The 20,625-nt window shown below is 34.4% G+C and overlaps 1 protein-coding gene across 1 annotated transcript in view; it reads right to left on the bottom strand.

Moving 5' to 3' along the window:
- Nucleotides 1-23: 23 nt before the first annotated feature.
- LOC125647280 (uncharacterized) overlaps nt 24-20,625 on the bottom strand; it is a 32,645-nt gene continuing 12,043 nt past the window's right edge. Inside the window, exons 3-8 of the mRNA XM_048873966.2 lie at nt 18,266-18,440; nt 16,882-17,121; nt 14,798-14,858; nt 6,897-7,182; nt 4,787-5,068; nt 24-4,225 (exon numbers count right to left, since the gene is read on the bottom strand). Of these exons, the coding sequence (XP_048729923.2) occupies nt 3,888-4,225; nt 4,787-5,068; nt 6,897-7,182; nt 14,798-14,858; nt 16,882-17,121; nt 18,266-18,440 (1,382 nt within the window). The 3' untranslated portion in view covers nt 24-3,887. The remainder of the gene's footprint in view (nt 4,226-4,786; nt 5,069-6,896; nt 7,183-14,797; nt 14,859-16,881; nt 17,122-18,265; nt 18,441-20,625) is intronic.

Below are 20,625 nucleotides of genomic sequence, written 5' to 3'. Positions count from 1 at the left end.
AGAAGATAAAAAAAATATTGTAATGTGATATTTTTAATAATTATCCATAAATAAACATAAAATATACATGTAAAAGAAACAACAATGTCACAGACAAACTATTTAATATATACATATACAAACTATACAGATCCACGCAGGAGTCAACAAAACAAATATATACATATACATACTCTACAGATCCACACAGGAGTCAGCAAAACAAATATATACATATACAAACTCTACAGATCCACACAGGAGTCAGCAAAACAAATATATACATATACAAACTCTACAGATCCACGCAGGAGTCAACAAAACAAATATATACATATACATACTCTACAGATCCACGCAGGAGTCAACAAAACAAATATATACATATACAAACTATACCGATCCACGCAGGAGTCAACAAAACAAATATATACATATACAAACTATACAGATACACGAAAGAGTCAACAAATATATACATATATACAAACTAAGGTTACAGGCCAAGGGTAACAAAATATACAAGTATGTAATATAGGATTAAACATTCTTTTTGAAGAATTTATCGATGTGTAAACTCTGGACATTTTACTCACAAACTGAATAAAAGTGCGAAGCGCTTTTATGTTAAGTTTGTGAGTAAAATGTCCAGAGTTTACATATCGATAAATTCTTCAAAAAGAATGTTTGATTCTTATAATTCCAATTCGTTCTCAGTATTATCAATTTCAATAATTTGAATACTTTCCCCGCACTATGTTATTCGTTTTCAGGCACGTATGCATACACAGCGTTTTTTGGATTTATTGATGTGTAAATTCTCGTTTAGATTTATTTTTGTCCAGTCAAAACAATTGTTATAAATAACATTGGAATTATTGAAAAATAAATAAACGAATAGTTTGGTGTAAGTATATTAGTCCTAATATTGGAAGGAGGGTATAATGATAATAATACAATATATACAGCGCCTAATATAAAACAAATTACTCTAAGGCGCTAAGTACAAGGGCAAGAAGAAAGCAACAATACAACACATTCAAATGAAATTAAATGACACAAAGATTTTATATCTGTAAAATTATCAAAATAAAACACTATAATTAAGATGGATAGCTAAAGTATTATCATTTTTTTTTTATGAAGAGCACTATGCAAAGTATTAGATAGTACACGCGGCCGAGCTTTTTCAGAAGGGGTTCCGTCGACAAACCGCCATCTTCATACTTCTTCCATACATGTAAGATCATGGCGTAAATCAGTAATATTGAAGCATTACATGACCACGAGGAACTATAAATAGAATTTAAAAGTTTCCAGCTCAAATCGTGCCCATGTCCCTTTTTAAAATTCTATAATGATTTCAACAATATTCAATAATATAAATATGATGATACATAAATCTATCGAATTGGAAACTATAATACAGTAATATGATATTTATCATATTAATACATATAAATTGGTGCCCCTCTCATCTAATTATAGTCCCTATAGTTAAAACGACTGTCGAAATATTTCTCACGATTTTATAAATAGTAAGAAATTCGTTTGAACGAATTTCAATTTTCATTCCGTAAATTGTCTCGTGAATATTGCAAAACGCAGAGATGTGTTTAGTTAGCTGACATCCCTAAAGTACAGATTATTATCATATTGAGTCTAGCAATAGACCAAATCACCCAGAGATAAATTATGTAATAAATGCTATTGAGGAAAATGCTTCTGAAGGTAATGTAGATGAGTTATTGATTGATCGTTTTTACCTCTCGTCGAAAAACTTTACTCGTATTGAGACGTCACCAGCTGTGGGTGAAGTACCAGAAATTTAGACCAATGCGTAGCGCTCAAGGCTATAGCAATGAGGATTCTTTATCATGCCAACGCCTGCCGTGACACGGGACCTCCGTTTTTAAGGTCATATCCGAAAGACCCGTGATTCTCACTTCGAAATGCCGAGCGTTTGGCGAAGGAGCAAACACTACCTATTTTAACATTTTGGGTTTGACGCGGCCATAGCACAAGCGGGGCTCCAACTCAAACTGGAGTTGGATAATGGAGATAAATTATATGGTCAGTTAAAATTTTGCTTTCATATAGTCGTATCACTATGCAAACCAAAGACCGAATCGTACATTACATGTACCAAATGAACAACGCAAAGATCAGTAACTTGATGTAAGTGTGACAAGTTCACTAATTTTGAAATCCTGTGATGTAAACAAATATAACATGCAGAACAATAATTTATCATGTAAATAAATTTTAGACGTTAAATATGTACTATTCACATTTCTGAACTTGTAAATGATGCCCTGTCAGTGCGGGGATCTGAACTTGTAAATGATGGCCTATCAGTGCGGGGATCTGAACTTGTAAATGATGGCCTATCAGTACAGGGATCTGAACTTGTAAATGATGGCCTATCAGTGCGGGGATATGTACGTGATATACGTACATGTATATTGTAACGCACAGAATATGTGCAGTACTCGATTGTTATATTCATGAACTTTACATTCTGTCAATCATGATACATTACAGCTTTAAGTATTCCAAGTGTTAAGATGTATCGTTTGTAGTTATCATAAGCAAGATTTAGATTACATTTGCAGTTATTTAGCTATATGAAAAAGTTCAGAAGGGAAGTCTTGGATTCTTTGTTTTCAGCAAGTAAAATTGTGAATTGAGAATTGGGAATGGGTGGTAAGGAAAATACGCAGATTTATATTGCATCTTTTGAGATTCAATTTTTAATCAGATAAACTCGAATCAAAATTTCGATTACTATATAATGACAAAATTTTTTCTCTCCAGGAGAATATACGGAAATATACGGAAGCCCATTTACAACCTATCAAAATATATTTCTAATTTTCAGAATTCGTTATTTCGATTTAATTCGTTATTTTAAACATAAAAATTCGTTATAACGGATTAAATTTGTTATAACGAATTTCTAAACTTCGTAATAACGAATTTCAAAATTTGAATTGAAATAACGAATTCCGAAATTCGTTGTATCAAATTGCATAATTCGTTACAACAAATTCTTAAAAACTTGTACTGATGAAAATGTGAAGACAACGAGCAGTGATCAATCTCATAACTCCTATAAAGAATAAAATTTTTTAATTTAATTTAATTTTAAATTTTAATTTAATTCACTGCTCTTAAAAGAGTTGGGCAAACACGGACCCCTGAATATAGCAGAGGTGGGATCAGGTGCCTGATCTTGCGACATCTTCATCCAACTACATTTGATTAAGAACTCGTTTTAACAAATTGTATTAATTTATTTTAATGAATTAAATTCGATTTAATGAATTGAAAATTCTATAATTTCAAATTACATGATGTATTTAATCAATTCTTACTAATTCTGCAATTCGTTATCACGAATTATTTACTACGGTAATTTGATATCAACGGCTTTATAAATCGTTATATCGAATTTGACAATTTTATATAATCATTTCAAACATTCGTGTTTTCAAATTTAATTTGTTAATATAAATTTTGAAATTTGTTATAACAAGTTCAACAAATTTGTGATAACAAATTTAATCCGTTATAACGAATTTAAAAGTTTGAAATAACAAATTAAATCTGTAATAACGAATTCTGGAATTCGTATTTTCAAATTCAAAAATATTTTTGATAGGTCCTAAATGGGAATCCGTACAAATATTTATGATAGAAATAACAAAGTTTTTCTCCGGGAGAACTCCTGCCCAGATTTATGACAGAAATGACGAAGTTTTCCTCTAGGTCAACTTGTACCCACAAAATGAGTGATTTACAATATCTGAATAAGAAAATTAGTTTTAAACATTATATCATATCCTCTCAGTACTTTTTATCTTTACATAGTTCTTTTGCTCGCCGTACATGTACAGTTCTTATCTTTACGCATTTCCTTTGCTAGGTGCACAATTCTTATCGTTACATATTTCTTTTGCTCGCCGTACAATTCTAAGAGTTTGGTGAGCAGCACGCGGAAAATCAAATGCCACCAGCGTGAGGATCACAGCACACAAAATAATAACACCCAGGCTCCCTATGCCCCGGGCTGAAGGGCGATGATCCGGTATGCTAATAAGAGTTCTTTTATATTTATTGGTTTGCTTCCTTGTAACGGTTAGTTCTGCTTTCATCTTTTCCATCTTCTTTTGGAGTTCTTGGGGTGTGTACGTCACGTTGTTTAAAGTTGAACATGGGCAATAACAAATGGCAGATGACAAAGCTGAAAAGCATGATCAAATTTTATAGTTTATCTTAATTTTTTGTTAAGGAACTATGATCATTAGCGCACCTCGAAGCAGATGGACTTTGTCATTTTACTCAAAAGTATATATTTTGACATTTTGATTATAAGCATACTCAAACAACGATATGGAAATGTTCGAGTGTTGCTTTTAAGATAATTTTATCTGCTTAAAGGGTTGTCTTGTCATCATATTACCTGATTATTCTAATAAATCTTATAATATTATAATTTTGGCTTTAGAATTCAAAGCTACACATGTCAACTGTATGGTCATTTGTTGAAAGCTAATACATGTACATGTAAAGATTCGTAGTGATCTGAAAATTTGAAATATATCTCGCAAAATCGGTACCTAGCTTTTTCATTTTGCACCAATTTTCCATGTCTGAGATAAACATAGGTAGCATATATATATATATATATATATATATATTAAATTGCTATTTTTTTAAAATTTAAAAACAGTATTTTATTTTGAATAACATATCAAAGATTAGGCAGCAGACTGTGACTATAGATGCCTTCTCATTTACTTACCAGACATGAATGGGGATGACGATATGGAATCCGATACTGTTTGTAAACTAGGAGTACTTGATATGGAAGTAATTGATAGCGGCTGAGAATTCAAACTTGGTTCCAATGATTGTGTTGATGATTCTATTCCTGAAACTGACGTGAACGGCGAGTCTGATGATGGGTGAAGGGTTGCGGTGGATGATATGGTTTCAAGAAAGGAAGGGGACAGCGATGCGCTACATATATTTTCTGGTGGAATAGTCGATGCAATTCCAGAATACTGACTCCAGTCTATTATACCTGAAAGGAGTATCATACCCTGATTATAGCAGGATATAGTTATTTTATCAAGACAGAGAGCGTTCCCCTGGGATTACCCTGTTAAGGATTGATATGGCCACTTTGATCACTTATCAACGTAGGTCGATGACCATCACATCAAGGTACGACGAAGGGATGACAAATGTTGTGATTTGTAATGGCATGAATAGAAAGGTCGATTGTACGATCACTTGATAGAATATATGGTCATTGTAACCATGCATGTCATGTCTTCCTCGTCATTGCTTCATCGTCGTTATGTAATTGCAACATCCAGTCATCGACCTACAAGTCGAGAGTAGGACATGATGTAGAGTTCTTCATCGTGGGATAGGGAAATTCAACCGAGGAGACAGAATTCATAGTCTAAAGACAAAGATTGACAGAGTCCTGAACAGCAAAATTTCTTCCCGAGGTGAAAATTCCTTATCCCACACAAGCAAATTATTATCATTAGCATTAGGGTTATTTTTCTTTCAAAAAGTCTGAGATTTTGATTATAAAATCTAGCCCGCTGGCCTCGAACAGTAGAATAAAGTGAGCTGTTCCCAGCACCTCGTGAAAAATATTTGGTCTATTGACTGATCAGACTTTAAATAACTGTACAATGAAACTTGCATAATATCTTAGAGATCAAAATTAGATACCTAGCCAATACTTTCTTATACGCTGCTCTCATGACAATTTATCCACGTTTCAGCGGAAAGTAAAATATCCAGACTACATAATAAAACAAAGGCGGATCCAAAGCAGTAGATGTCTGAACCCCATTTTTTGGTCAAAGAGAAAATATATGCAAAGAGCAAAATAATGTAAAACACGATGCAATCGTCCCCCAATAGATATTGTATTCCGTGTTCATCTGCTTGATCCAAGAACTTCCCCTAAACACTCATCAGCTAGGGTATGTGTATAGTGATACTGAATGTGTCATTTACATTCCATGATGAAACTATTAGAGGAGCTTCCGTTGGCTTCGCCTCATGACCACTACGTCAACGTTTTCTGGAAATAGGAATTAAAAATGACGAAAGTACTATCCTTCTGAATATATCATTTTTATAAGATATCTTATAACTTTTATAAAATATCTTACAACTTTTATAAGATATCATAGAATATATTATAAGATTTCTTATAAATTATATAAGATATCTCATAAACTGTATAATTAATATATATTATATTAAACAAGATGTTTCATAAAGTTGATGAGATATCTTATAAAATATAAGATAAATCTTGTGAACTTTCTCTTGTAAGATATCTTAAAAAAAGTTACGAGATATCTTATAAAACATAAGAAATCATATGTTTTATAAGATATATTATAAAGAAAAAAATATAAGATATCTCATATCTTTCATAAGATATCTTATAAAGGATATGAGATATCTCAAAAACTTTAGAAGATATTTTAAAACTTTTATGAGATATCTCATAAGATTTATGAGATATCGTTAAAGAGGAATAAATGAAAAAACGGTGTGCCATAGATGTTGGCATGAGATAAGAGCTTTCAGAAGGTGGGATACTTTCGCCTCCCTGGAATATCAAACGCAGATCCAAACATGTACCTCTTGAACCCGCCTTCCAAATTTCCTGGATCCACCTATGTAAAATATGTTTGTTTGACCCCCAAAATGATACTTACCGAAAATTTCAATGTGTTAAAATTCACTTTGCAGAATTATAACATTCTGTCTTCATACACTTAATGCAACATGTATACAGCGATTTCAATTCATTAACAAATACAAATTAAACCAACGTTAGAAATCTACTAGTATATAACGTTGTTCCTTACTGTTTGCATAAAAAGAGCCTCGTCCTGGTGGATGGGATGGACTGCTATGAGATGTGAATACTATGCATGAGTCTGTTTGCATTATACCAGCGCATGAAGACCTTTTGTGACACATTTGGGCACATGAAATCATGTTTGTCGTACTAGAAAAGATATAATCTGTTCCAAATGCTTTTTTGTCTGCTATTGGGAAGAAACATTGAACTGAATCTGTGAAAACAAGACGAAATGATCTATAATCCAAACTGATGGAGGTAGCATTCAGAAAGATGAATTCAATGTCACTCTAAAAGAAATCGAATGGTCAAAGACACTACATGGATGAAAGTGTTATTTCGAAAATCAATGCTCAGATAGTATAGCCGTGTCGACGTTTGCGACCATGACATTTACCAAATGACATCAATCGAAGGTCGGGAAAACATGTTCTGGTCGTACGCACTTTACTTTCCAAGTATGAACTTCAACTATTTTCTATTTTTATAACATGTACAAGTGACTTTGACCAAATTACCTTGGTTCAGGGTCGTGGCAAAAATGTGGTCATCATATTTTTGTGCTAAATATGAGAATGGACATAAAAAGATAATAGTGATTAATCTCATAAATCCTATAAGAGAAGGGCAAACATGGACTCCTGGGCATACCAGAGGTTGGATCAGGTACCTAAGAGAAGTAAGCATCCCCTGTTGACTGGCCAAAACCGTACTTAGACCTATATCTTGATCAGGTAAACAGAATAATCCGTAGTCAAAATCTGTACGTAAAGAACGACCTGACAATTGGTATGTAACACACCAGAGAGCATCCAACCCAGTGATAGTGTTTGTCTTTGCAAGATCATTATAACGACCATAGACTTTGCGAAATATTGATTTTAAACGAGACTGTTGAAACCCCTGTAACATCAACTTAATTGTCAGTAGCCTGCCTCGATTTTAAATTGACCATACGCAATACATGCTCTCGCGTATGAATCTAATATATTGCATCTAATTTATCTCCATTACAAAGATATGGCTTATTTGAGGAACACTTACCACTGACGCTGGTCAGCTGATCTTGGTTTAGAGTCTTGAGAAACTGTGTGGTGATCAGCAACATCTCTAGCAAGTATGCGTTTCTTAAATCTCTTGATTACAAAGTAGTGACCCCGAGAAAATCACTGGTAACCTTGACCATTACTTTGGTCAAATAACATCGTTTCAGGGTCATGCTACATTATCTCATAATCAGCAATTTTTGCGATAAATTCTTTACAAAGTTATGACCCAGAATCAGAGTATGATGGAAAGAAAGACAGATTGACGTTCGGACATTATGATTCTAAATACAATGCATTTTCTTAGGACTACGTACCTAATTTGTTTAGTAGATATTCAGAAGGTTAAAACATTTTAAATATGTCCTCCATTTTTGTTATATGAGCCATAAAAGCCCCACTATGGGGCTCGAACACCTGATCCATGGGCCACGAGTTTCACAATTTCGGTAGAGGCCTTCATGTTTACAACTATACATCTAGTCTATGTCGGAGGGTACAGAAAATTTAATATATTCAATAAATTCATTTTCACCGTATGATCCTGAAAATCTTGATGTATGTGTAGATTGAGAGTTCATGATATGTCTGTTGGATGAATTTATTGTACATGACATTTTTGTAAAATGCAGATACATTATTTTATTAAAACAGCAATGCACTGTTTAAATTTGTTTTACAAATATTGGGATACCCAATTACTGAATAGAATAGAATAGGCTATACTTCCTCGAGTTAATTGTACCGAACACACTCTTGTCAGAAAAAAGATCATATCACTCTCATGCATTGCAGTGTTGTTATCTCAATGGTAATTATTTTCATTATATCTTACGATATAGGGGGAAAATCATTCAAAACCAGTTTGTTAAATTAATGAAAAATGACTCAGTCGGAAATGATCTGTGTTATATTACTTGTCTCGTCTTCCGATACAGGGATTTAATCAAACACCACTCTGCATGTCATTTATTATGTATGTAAACTCAAGGAGTAGTCTCAGCTACTAACAGCAAACATTTCCTTAAAGAATTGATTATTTCTACCAACCATACAAATTCTCAAAATCAGGGATACAAAAATTGAGAGAAAAGGCATAGACGCCTGGGTCAAGGATATTGCACTATAACATATATGTAAAAAATGGAGGAAATTCGAACAACGAATGAATATTTCGCTCCGATCTATGGTGTCTCTTTTTACGTTTTTTCATGTTTCAGGAAGCTTAACTACATAACACTGATTTATCGACGTTTTAAAAAATGTCTTATCCCATTGATTCATAACATTAACACATATATTAATTTAGCTTATCTATATGGAGCGCCAAATTAACATAAACTCAAATAATTGAAGATATCTTCAATTATTTGAAGATATCATTTCAATTGTTGCTCTCATAATTGAATTAGTGCGCGCATTAAATTAATTACATATCTCATAAAATGAATGAATGAATGCGCGCTTCAATTCAATTATTGCTCTCATCAATTGTATTAATGCGCGCATCAATTGAATTAATGAGAGCAATAATTGATTTAATGCGCGCATTAATTCAATTATTGCTCTCTTCAATTCAATTGATGCGCGCATCAATTGAATTAATGAGAGCAATAATAGATTTGATGCGCGCATTAATTCAATTATTGCTCTCTTTAATTCAATTGATGAGAGCATCAATTTCGTAGAAATATTGCTCGCAATAATTTATTTAGAGCTCGGTATAAATTTGATGATCTCTTTAATTCAATACACAAGTTCCGAGTTATCCAAAAGTTATTTCCCTTTGTCGAACTCTTTCGCATTTTATGACGTATGGTGGGTACACAATGTATACATTATATCGTAGACTGGCATTGTTCATAACGATTACGTACGATTAATGTAATGAAAGCGTAACTTTTGTTTATATCAATCACTGGTATGCATATTCTGGCCATATCAAGCATAATTTGTTTGAATAAGATCATTAAATTGGCTATTAAATCATTATACGTTTCCTCTTCTACATGAGTGACCCTTTTATCAAAGAAAGATGGAAATTAACAATATTTGTTTGAGCCATTTTGTTATCCAATATTCATAAACTCACTAAAGTTGCCTTTCCCCTGAGATAGGATGGTCTCAGAAACTTTGGATATCATCTTTTAAGAAATAATACAACGATAGTAATTAGCAAATGTACCCACTGTCATAATATTTTACGTCATAATTTACGGAAGAGTTCAATAAAGGGAAATAACTGTTGGGGAACTCGGAACTTCCGTATTGAAGATATCTTTAATTATTTACAATACTTTTGTCGATTAAAACTTATTTACACTGCTTACCAGCTGGTTTCAGAGCACCCTTCACTCCCGGTAATTTGTTCTTTGATGATTACAATCCTTTAATAACAGCTATCTATCCGTTGTATATTTTTAATTTTTTTTCTGTCGACATTAGATTCAAATCTCTAATCATGGAAGTGCGCAAACATTACAAAACTCGAAACGGAATAAGGGCTATCTGAATTAAGAAACAACTTTCTTTAGCATTATATGAGGTGAAAGATTAAAGAATTGTCAAGAGTGTGCATGTGTTAAAGGCAAAACAGTTATATAAGTATAAGACTGTATGTTTACTGTTCACCTACTGAAAGTGAAAACCCTATGACTTTTGAACTGGGATCTCTTTTTTACATGTAATAAAAAAAGGATAACATTATTTTGTTCGTTGTATCCCCTTTCAAATCTTTCATAAAAAGTTCAGTACTAACTTTACTAAAACAATTACTAGTAGTGCATGTATGTCATTTGAGTGATCATGGAGTAAACTAATTTACGGATAGATATGCAACAATAGTTTCTGCTAGTCCAGAATCTGTCCTGGAATTTCAGAGGACTATCGATATAACTATAGATCTGACAGAAAGGAATCATATAAAAGTAATACTTGTCGATGAATCACGCTTTATAAAACGAATTGTAAGTATACGTCTTACAAGCATGAACATATATTCATTATCTTTAAATATTTGAAAATAATCTTATATGCATACTTGGTATTTTATTATCAATGTAGAAATGGTTTGAAGGAAAATATATAAAACAATTAGTGGGAAAGATAAAAAAAAAAAAAAAAAGCCTGCATATTATTCATAGTATTTTACAATCCAAAGACCACAGAATACATCACAGAGTTTCAAACATCAGTCCAAAGGGCTTGCACAAGCAACGCTCAGATCCTGATTGGAGGATATTTCAACCTACCCGGATGGGACTGGAAGAATAAGTCTCTCAGACCTGGAACTCACCATACGAAACACACTACCACCTATCAGATATATTAGACGAAAATGGATTAACACAATTAGTAGAAATACGAACTAGAAACGATTCTATCTTAGACCTTTTTATTACAAACATTCCAACCAAGGTACTAAATGTAAACACCACCCCAGGAATATCAGACCATAATATTGTATACATGGAACTGGACATTAATGTTGACCAACGAAAGCAAAAGCTACGCACAATCCCATTATATAAGAGAGCAAATTGGAATAGCATGAAAGAGGAAACTAACAAGCTTAGCAGCAAAATAGAGGAAGATGAGAAGAATGGAGCCACTGTTAAACAACTATGAACAACTCTAAAAACCAGCTTGTTAGAGATTGTCAACAAACATGTCCCAACAAAGATATGTAAAACCAAAGACAAACTACCATGGATAACTAGAGACATCAAAACCCTAATACGGAGACGCGACAGAGCATTTAAACGAAAAAAGAAAACCAACAACAAAAATGACATCAAGAACTTCAAAGATCTAAAACATCAAGTGCAACGACTATCGCGCAGAGCATACTGGCAATATATCGAAGGTATCTGTTCGCTACCAGACGAGTGTGAAAAGAACTTCGGGCCGGGAATCGGCAAACGATTTTGGACATTTATCAAACACAAGAAAATTGACAAAAGGAACGGAAAAATCGAAACAGACTCGAAAATCAAGGCCAACATCCTGAATAATCAGTTCAAATCAGTATTTTCAAATTCAGATCAGATTTCCAAGGAAGAATTCAGAAAATTAAACCACATGTCAAATACACCTGACACTTATCCAACTGCACCTGAAATCAACATCATTTCAGCAGGAATATTTAAACTTCTATAGAACCTCAATATTCACAAAGCCGGAGGACCTGATGATATTAAACCTGTGATCTTAAAAAAAACTTGCAACAGAGTTGTCACCAATACTCACAATTATCTTCAGGAAATCACTAAAAAGTGGAGATGTACCAACAGACTGTAGATATGCACGTATAACACCTGCACTCAAGAAAGGCTAACTCTACCTACCATCAAACTATAGACCAATATCATTAACATGTGTATGTTGTAAACTTATGGAGCACATTGTCACCAGTCACATAATGCGATATGCAGAGGAGCACAACATCCTATACCTATTACAACATGGATTCAGAAGCGAACGATCATGCAAAACACAGCTCCTAGAATGCATCGATGAAATCATCAAAAACCTGGACAACGGAAAACAAACGGACCTTTTGATTCTTGACTTCTCCAAAACAGAAAGCAGGTAGTCGTGGTGGATGGGGAACTATCAAATGAGGCCGAAGTTTTATCTGGCGTCCCACAAGGCTAAGTACTTGGAGCTAGTCTTTTCCTTTTCTACATAAACGACATAGCATCAACCCTCAACTCTACTGTACGACTATTTGCTGATGATACCATTGCCTATCTAACTATAAATTCGGAAAACGACTGCAAAATTCTTCAAAATGATATTGAATAAATTAGCATTGTGGGAACAAAATTGGAAAATGGAATTTCATCCAGATGGATGTATACGGATGTATATTTAATTGCTGTTATAAAATTTAGAAATTCATTTCAAAATTAAGGATTATCTCCCTCATGCATAGCTCTTATCCTTGGACGAATTTGGCTCCACTTTTTTGGCACGCTGTTTTTGGCTATATTTAGCTCTAAAACTTCATAGTTATTTCGGATTTCAAACATTTCGGTTGAGCATCACTGAAGAGACATTATTTGTCGAAATGCGCATCTGGTGCATCAAAATTGGTACCGTATAAGTTTTACATCCAGATAAATGCACAGTACTTACAATTTCGAAAAAGAAACAACTTACATCCTACAAATATCGCTTACATAACCATGTCCTCGCACACGAAACATCGACTAAGTATCTAGGCTGTACGCTAACTGCAGATCTTAACTGGGGAACCCACATCAACAACATCTGTAATACAGCCTACAGAACACTAGGATTCCTCAGACAGAAACATACATATCTCATCAAGGAGCATCAAAGAGAAAGCATATAAATCACTCGTCCGACCGAAACTGGAGTACTCAGCTACTGTGTGGGACCCATACCAACATGGACACATAGACCAGCTAGAAAAAGTACAAAGAAGAACGGCCAGATATGTGACAGGCAGACACAGAAATAGATCCAGAGTAGGCCACATGATAGAACAATTGCAGTGGCTAAGTCTACAACAACGCAGAAAGGAATCACGAATGACTATGATTTACAAGATCATCAACAATAAAGTATCTATAGACCAACAGAAGTACTTCAGCAAGCCTATCAGAACATCACGGCATTCACAACACCATACACTCGCAATACCATCAGCGAGGAAGGACTGCAGGAAATGGTCATTCTTCATCAACACGGTACGGGACTGGAACAACCTGCCTCCGGATATCACCTCAGCAGCATCACTTGAGATGTTCAAATCTCAACAAGTGAACAATCTTTTCCACCACTAAATAGACTGTTTTAACCCTGTTTTTAACCAAATGCGTACATTCACAAATTGGCAGAATATTCAATGAGTTGAAGGAGGCCAGCAATTGGAAGAAGAAGATTAGCATCACCGGGCGCACTGAAGGGTGATGACAACAAAAGTTACGGTATCAACGAACAATTTCCCCAGAAAATAAGTATTGTACCCATATTACAAAGCTGCCAAGATACAGGGGAAGAAAGCTACCCTTTCCAGGGATAAATTATACATAGACGGTTGAAATGTATTCTATACGTATGTTTTCTGCAATTTCTTGAATTTCGAACATTTTGTCCTGAAATCTATGCATGTTTCCACTTACAGAAAACGCGTCAGTGTCCTGAAATTCAAGTTTGTAAATAGACTGATAAACAAGAGGCACACAACGCTCTCTTGGGTATGTCTGATTTTGCTTCTTCCGAAGAGTTTATAAAAGTATACCCTCTTTATTCCCACGAAAATTTTAAACCCATATCATGATCCAACTTAAGCCAAACGGGTTATGAATTAACCATATTTGAATCCATAGAACATAGGGTTGTCGTATATTCCCTTATAGTCATGTATCATGTAAAGTTTGACCCCCGATTATAGCCCTAACCTAGCCTTTTGATCCATAACTGAAAAAAAATGAATTTTTACAAATTAGGCATGTTCACGTATTATGATTTATTGAGACCTTACTCTCTTTAAAAGAATTTTTAAACAAAATTCCTACATATATCCCCCTGTTAAAACTTTAGCTCAACACTAGCCCCTGGAACCAAGAATTGATCAAATATGAAACTGTGTAACATATTGTCATTCTTGATCAGCATCAGGAATATGAAAAAATCCAACTTAATCTATTCAAAGACGAAAGGTCATACGAGTGCGTTGCGCAACGATGCGTGGTGACATATTTCATTGAGAAGCTGATAAACCCGGTGCAGAATTTACAAGTCCGTATGTTTCAGAACAATTCAAGTATCACAGAGAGCAGTCAACAAACATTAAAATCGGAGAAACTACAACAAGTCTACTGCATACTGGAAGTTCCAATCTTGCCAAATATTGGTCCCCAGTCAAAGCATTTAACTTGCCGTTATTACTGAAAGGAATACAAAGGATCAAAATTCTAGCGTGAGACAAAAACTCATGATAATTGAGATTCTTTGAACCATAACAACGTTGTTCATATGATGTATCACAGAGGGAAGTCAGCAAATTAGGTGCATTCATATACAGAAAAATATCCGAATTTTGTTTTTATTTACTCCGTTTATCTGATCAAGATATAGGAATCACGGCAGATGTGACCGGTTGACAGGGGATGTTTACTCCTCCTAAGTCCTGGGCTCAATGTTTGCTCAACTCTTAATTTTGTATTCCTTGTGGGAGTTGTGAAATTGATCACTGTTCGTTATCTTCACCTTTTCATATAAGAATTTCCTTAATATATTGCCTAAAATAGAAATTCATGTACATCAATATTTACTTTTTCATGGGACCATGTGCTTCTACTAGTATTTGGTTCACAGAATAGATCTGTAATCTTGTTTAGGGTTGTATATTGGATATGCTCAAACTTTGGGTCTTCTACCCCTTCCCACCATCTTCCTGTATCACATCATTGTGAAATTCATGTTTCTTAGTGTTATTTTTATCTTATTGTATTTAATGATGGGTTGTTTAACTCCTAATGTTGTGTGAATATTATTGACCAACAACAGAGTTGGATATCTGTATTTGTGTGGGTGGGGGAAGGTTAGTTAGTGTGTAGCACCGCAGTGTTGAGTGTACAAATTGTTAATAAAGAAAGGGGTAATAAAATGATATCTACCGTACCTATACTGAATTCCTAAACAACACAAAAAACCCTTATAAACAAAGACGTTGCTGGATTCAGTAAATGTTCTAACAAGCCCCTATCCTTGCTCCTCACGAAAATATTAACTGTTGTGAAGGAGAAACGTCAAAAGTATTGTGCCACAACATATGCCAGAAGTGATGTAAATCAAATGTTGATTCTAAAACAATTCAAAAGAACTTTTAGTAAACTTGAAATCACAAACTTTTTCTCAAAATCAACAGCATCAAAACGTATAATTTTTTAACAATGTGCACGACCATTTCTTACGATAAATTAAAGACCAGAAGTTTTGACATAATAGACGGTTGCTTTTTCGATAAAAATGGGGAAAGGAAATATTAATATCCAGCGACCAGCTGCTCAAAAAAATTGTTAAACACTACTATTGATTCCACGCACAAGTACTCTGATGTCGATATAAAAAAGATGCTAGAGTTCCTCATTGACAGTATCCTCGTAGTCTTTGGTGATCGGGCCTTCCAGCACTCTGTTGAAATTCTCATGGGCGAGAATTATGCTCCTTTATTTGCTGACATTTTTTTTAAATCGCTGCGAGGCAGAATGTACTCAAAAACTTCTACATAAGACGAAAAATATCTTGTTGTAGCCATTTAGTTATATCGACGACATTTTATCATAACCATTTCCACTCATAAGTCGATTTGATATATCTCTGTACACCACTCGAAATAAGACACCACAGAGTCTTCAACATTTGCTTTATACTTAAACATTTCACTGAACATAGAATGCTAAACTTTATGACAAACGGGATGAATTCAGGTTCTCCATCGTCAACTTCCCATATTTATGTAGCAATATTCCATTATCACCTGTATATAGTATTTATGTCTCTCAACTGATTCGATACGCAAGAGCTTGTTCTGTGTATGATCAGTTTATAAGTCGAGATAGTCTACTGAAAATTAAGTTGATGTAACAGGGGTTTCAACAGTCTCGTTTAAAGTCAGTATTTGGGAAATTCTATGGTTGTTATAACGATCTAGTTTGCCAACACAACCTATCATTGGGTCAAATGCTTTCTGACGTGTTTCATACCGAATGTTTGGCCGTTCTTGTTACACTGATTTTAACTACGGATAACTCCGTTTACCTGATCAAGACATAGTACTCATGGCAGGTGTGACCGGTCGACAGGGGATGCTTACTCCTCCTAGGCACCTCATCACTTTATAAGAGTTATGAGATTGATGACTGTACGTTACCTTCATCTTTTATGATTCAAGATTTGCTAGATCACGAGTGACAATGCTTGCCTGTGGCCTTATCTTCGCAAATGAATGGATATGAATTAGAGCAATTTTCCACAGAGTAGATGGTTGATGATGGATTTAAAAGCACACATCCCTCTTTCTGAGTCTCCACAGAATTCTTCCAAAGGTTGGATGCTGAAGTCGACGTCAGAAGTACACAATCAGGCCAGAAATGATGCATAGTTCCGTCCTGGGATGTAGCACTGAGGCCTATCCACATGTTCTCCCTACGAGCGAAAAAAACAAACAACCGCCACTAAAGATTGGTGTTTTTGAGAGTAGAAGAACGATGTTTTAAAATTAAAGATGTGTGAATAATGCAAAAAGAACGATGATGTCATAGGAAAGGTGTGTGGTAAATATGGAATCTTAGCAATATTGAAAAATTTAAAACTGGTTTCATAAAATTCTAGAACAAATTTTTGGGGGGGTAACCAATGCCCTTAAATGTAACATCAGTTAGTATAGCTGCAGAACTGTAGTTCTCTGAAAAAATATTGTGACGGAACAGAGAGCTACAGATCCACCCCTTATAAAAACCTTCGATTTACGGCGCACAAAAAGCTGCGCACGGTTGAGGCCTGATATTGTTGTATTATTGTGTTGCTGTCTCATAAATTTAAAATCAAAAAATTCTTAACATACGAAATCATTTGAAGCTGCGAATTTTCGGGTCGTATGGGGCTTTAATGAATATTTGAAGGTATGTTTTGACACAAATATAGTAGGAAAATATGTTAAGAATGTTTTGATATTAGATTTATGAGACAGCAACACAAGAATACAACAATATCAGGCCTCAACCGTGCGCAGCTTTTTGTGCGCCGTAAATCGAAGGTTTTTATAAGGGGTGGATCTGTAGTTCTCTGTACCGTCACAATATTTTTTCAGAGAGCTGCAGTTCTGCAGCTACAGTTAGTATTGCAAAAATACTACAGGGTGTTTCACAATACCCCATTATAATTACTCGTTAAATCTTTAGATTTTATTATTTGAAAGGTTATTTCCTAATCAATTGTACACAGATGAAAATGGGAACTTTCCAAATGTTGTAAAAAATGTTTTGTTTTTCACTTTTACAAATTTTGTTTGTAATACAAAAAACAACAACAACAACAACAACCCCCCCCCCCACACACACACAACAACGGGCACTGGGATACAAACGATTGCTTTGAATAGAAAATTCCACCCAATGAAGTCTAAACTTAAAAAAAAAAAAAACAACGACCAAAAAAAACCCCTAAAAAACAATAACAATTTTATTCTGTTAATGTTAATCAAAGGTATGATATTTTGATTGAATTCAACTTCAGAGGCCATCATCTATTTCCAATTGGATATTGATTAATCTGGTAACAGAATACATACACTGTGGAAGACAGAATTTTGCCAATCTTTGATTCGACGATGGAACTGATGTTGGAATGCTCGTCTTGTGTATCGAACTTCAGCAGCATCTGGTTATTGCGTTCACAGACGTAATAAGCCTCTATCCAAGACAAGGGATGAACGTGGAAATGGTATCGGCAATCCAAGTCCTTATCTACACGAAAGAACAGATTTGTAAGACAATACATGTATGTGGATCAATAATAGTGGACCCTGGGTTGGGATTCATGTATTAGAAACTGATCAATGTTAATGCTGTTACAAATGTACATGTATCATCACAAAACGTTTCCAAAATCAACAGTATTAAAATGTAGACTTTACACGTTCTTTCCTCACGATAAATGAAAGACTTATCTTTTGACATTATAGACTATTGCTTCAATAAAACTGTAACTCGAAAATATTTTTCTTCCAAAAAGTTACTTTAAAAACAAACTAATATCTTCCTTCCCTTGAGTTGATGCTAATTTGGCGCTCGATAGATCTTACATGTACATGTATATACTGTACAAGTATGAAAGGTGAAGATAACGAACAGTGATCAATCCAATAACTCCTATGAGCAATACAAAATAGATAGTTGGGCAAACACGGACCCCTGGACAAACCAGAGGTGGGATCAGGTGCCTAGGAGGAGTAAGCATCCCGTCGACCAGTCACACCCGCCGTAAGCCTTTTACCCTGATCAGGGAAACGGAGTTATCCGTAGTCAAAATCAGTGTGCCAAGAACGGCATAACAATTGGTATGAAACACGTCAGATAGCATTTGACCCAATGATAGGTTGTATTGACGAACTAGATCGTTATAACGACCATGGAATTTGCGAATCTATGACAATTTCTGTTATTACATTCTGTGTTGAACTCGCCGCAAAATGTAATAATGTAAAATGCAATAATTGAATTTCTTTATATATTCTGCGTCGTTATCAAGAACAGAAAATCAGGGAGGGGGCAGCCCCCCGTTGGTAATGTAATTTGTCATATTATTTTTTAATGCAAATAAGGTATAGTGGGTGACCTCCCACCCTAATAGAAGTGAATAAGAAGAATGTCAGTTTGAAAGTTCTTATATCAAAAGACCCATCACCACCATTGAAGACGAGGCACTCATAGGATAGAATTGTAACCATCCCATCCCACTCCCAACGGTTGAGGAAAATTAAATGTGGAGTAAAATTTGATAAAAGATCCCAACCCCCCGAATTTAAGTTTTAAACATCGGACAAAACACTTGAGATTGTTTGGAGCTTTTCGTTGTCTGATTTTGAAAGGTTGAGAAACCAATTTACTTCCGGCTGCCCCCTCCCCTTTTAAAATAGAAAAACAACGATATGTGACTGGTTATTACATTTTGCATTGCTACATATGTATATCAATTGTAAGGTTGCAAATGAGCAAATAAGCATATCAATTTATACATTGCAGGAATATAACATATATGTGCTTGAACGTTTCTGTAAAAAGTCATTATGATAATGATTACTTTCAGGCTTGGGTGTAATTTATTCTTAAATAAATTCATTTCGTCGATCTTGCTCCATGGCTATATACTGAAAATAGATATACAGCTGTATGCCGAAATTTCAAATTCAAATGTATTCGATAAAATATCAGTATTCATAATTCAGTGAATTTGTGATGAGGTTTTATTTGATATGATACAAAAAGTGTGATTTGAATAAGGTTACCGGTACACGAATTTGATTTTTTAATTAGTAGTATAATATCTGTATGGTCACGAAAGCTGGTAAATATTCTTTACTTTAATTTCCAGATTCACATATTGATTTAGATAAAAATGAAGATAAAACTGCGTAGTTCTGTTTTTTGTTTTGTTTTTCCAGATGAAGTCTGGTGATATTAGAGAAAAGAACCCTGTTCTTGCCTTTGATCTAGATGTACTTCAAAATGAATTCATTTCTGCTCTGACCGAAAGCATGATTCTAATGTTCTAGGACGAATCTTGCAGACAAAATAACTTATAGGGGAATGCCTAAATTCGAGCTCCTTTGGAGTTTCATGAATTGAAATGCAAAGAAGTAGTATATATCAACACAGTATTAAAGTTGTGTAAAGAGGGTGTTGCACCGAAGCGGTTCCACTCAAATTCCTAATCGGAGCTCCGCACTAGTGACGTAGAACTGATTTTCATCCACATTTATATACTCTTATTGCGTACATGTATTTGCCATTTAAATGCCCGTAGGATCCCCAGTACTAAGGACAAACCTAATACATTTTATGTGTCAATACATTATGTAAATGTAGTCTAAACATAATTTTTGAAATCGTGATAATTGAATGGTCTTTTTCCCCTACTGAGTATCAGATA

This window comes from Ostrea edulis, chromosome 6, assembly GCF_947568905.1.
Source record: "Ostrea edulis chromosome 6, xbOstEdul1.1, whole genome shotgun sequence".
In the NCBI taxonomy this organism is placed as follows: domain Eukaryota; kingdom Metazoa; phylum Mollusca; class Bivalvia; order Ostreida; family Ostreidae; genus Ostrea; species Ostrea edulis.
This window is presented reverse-complemented; position numbering and strand designations above follow the sequence as displayed.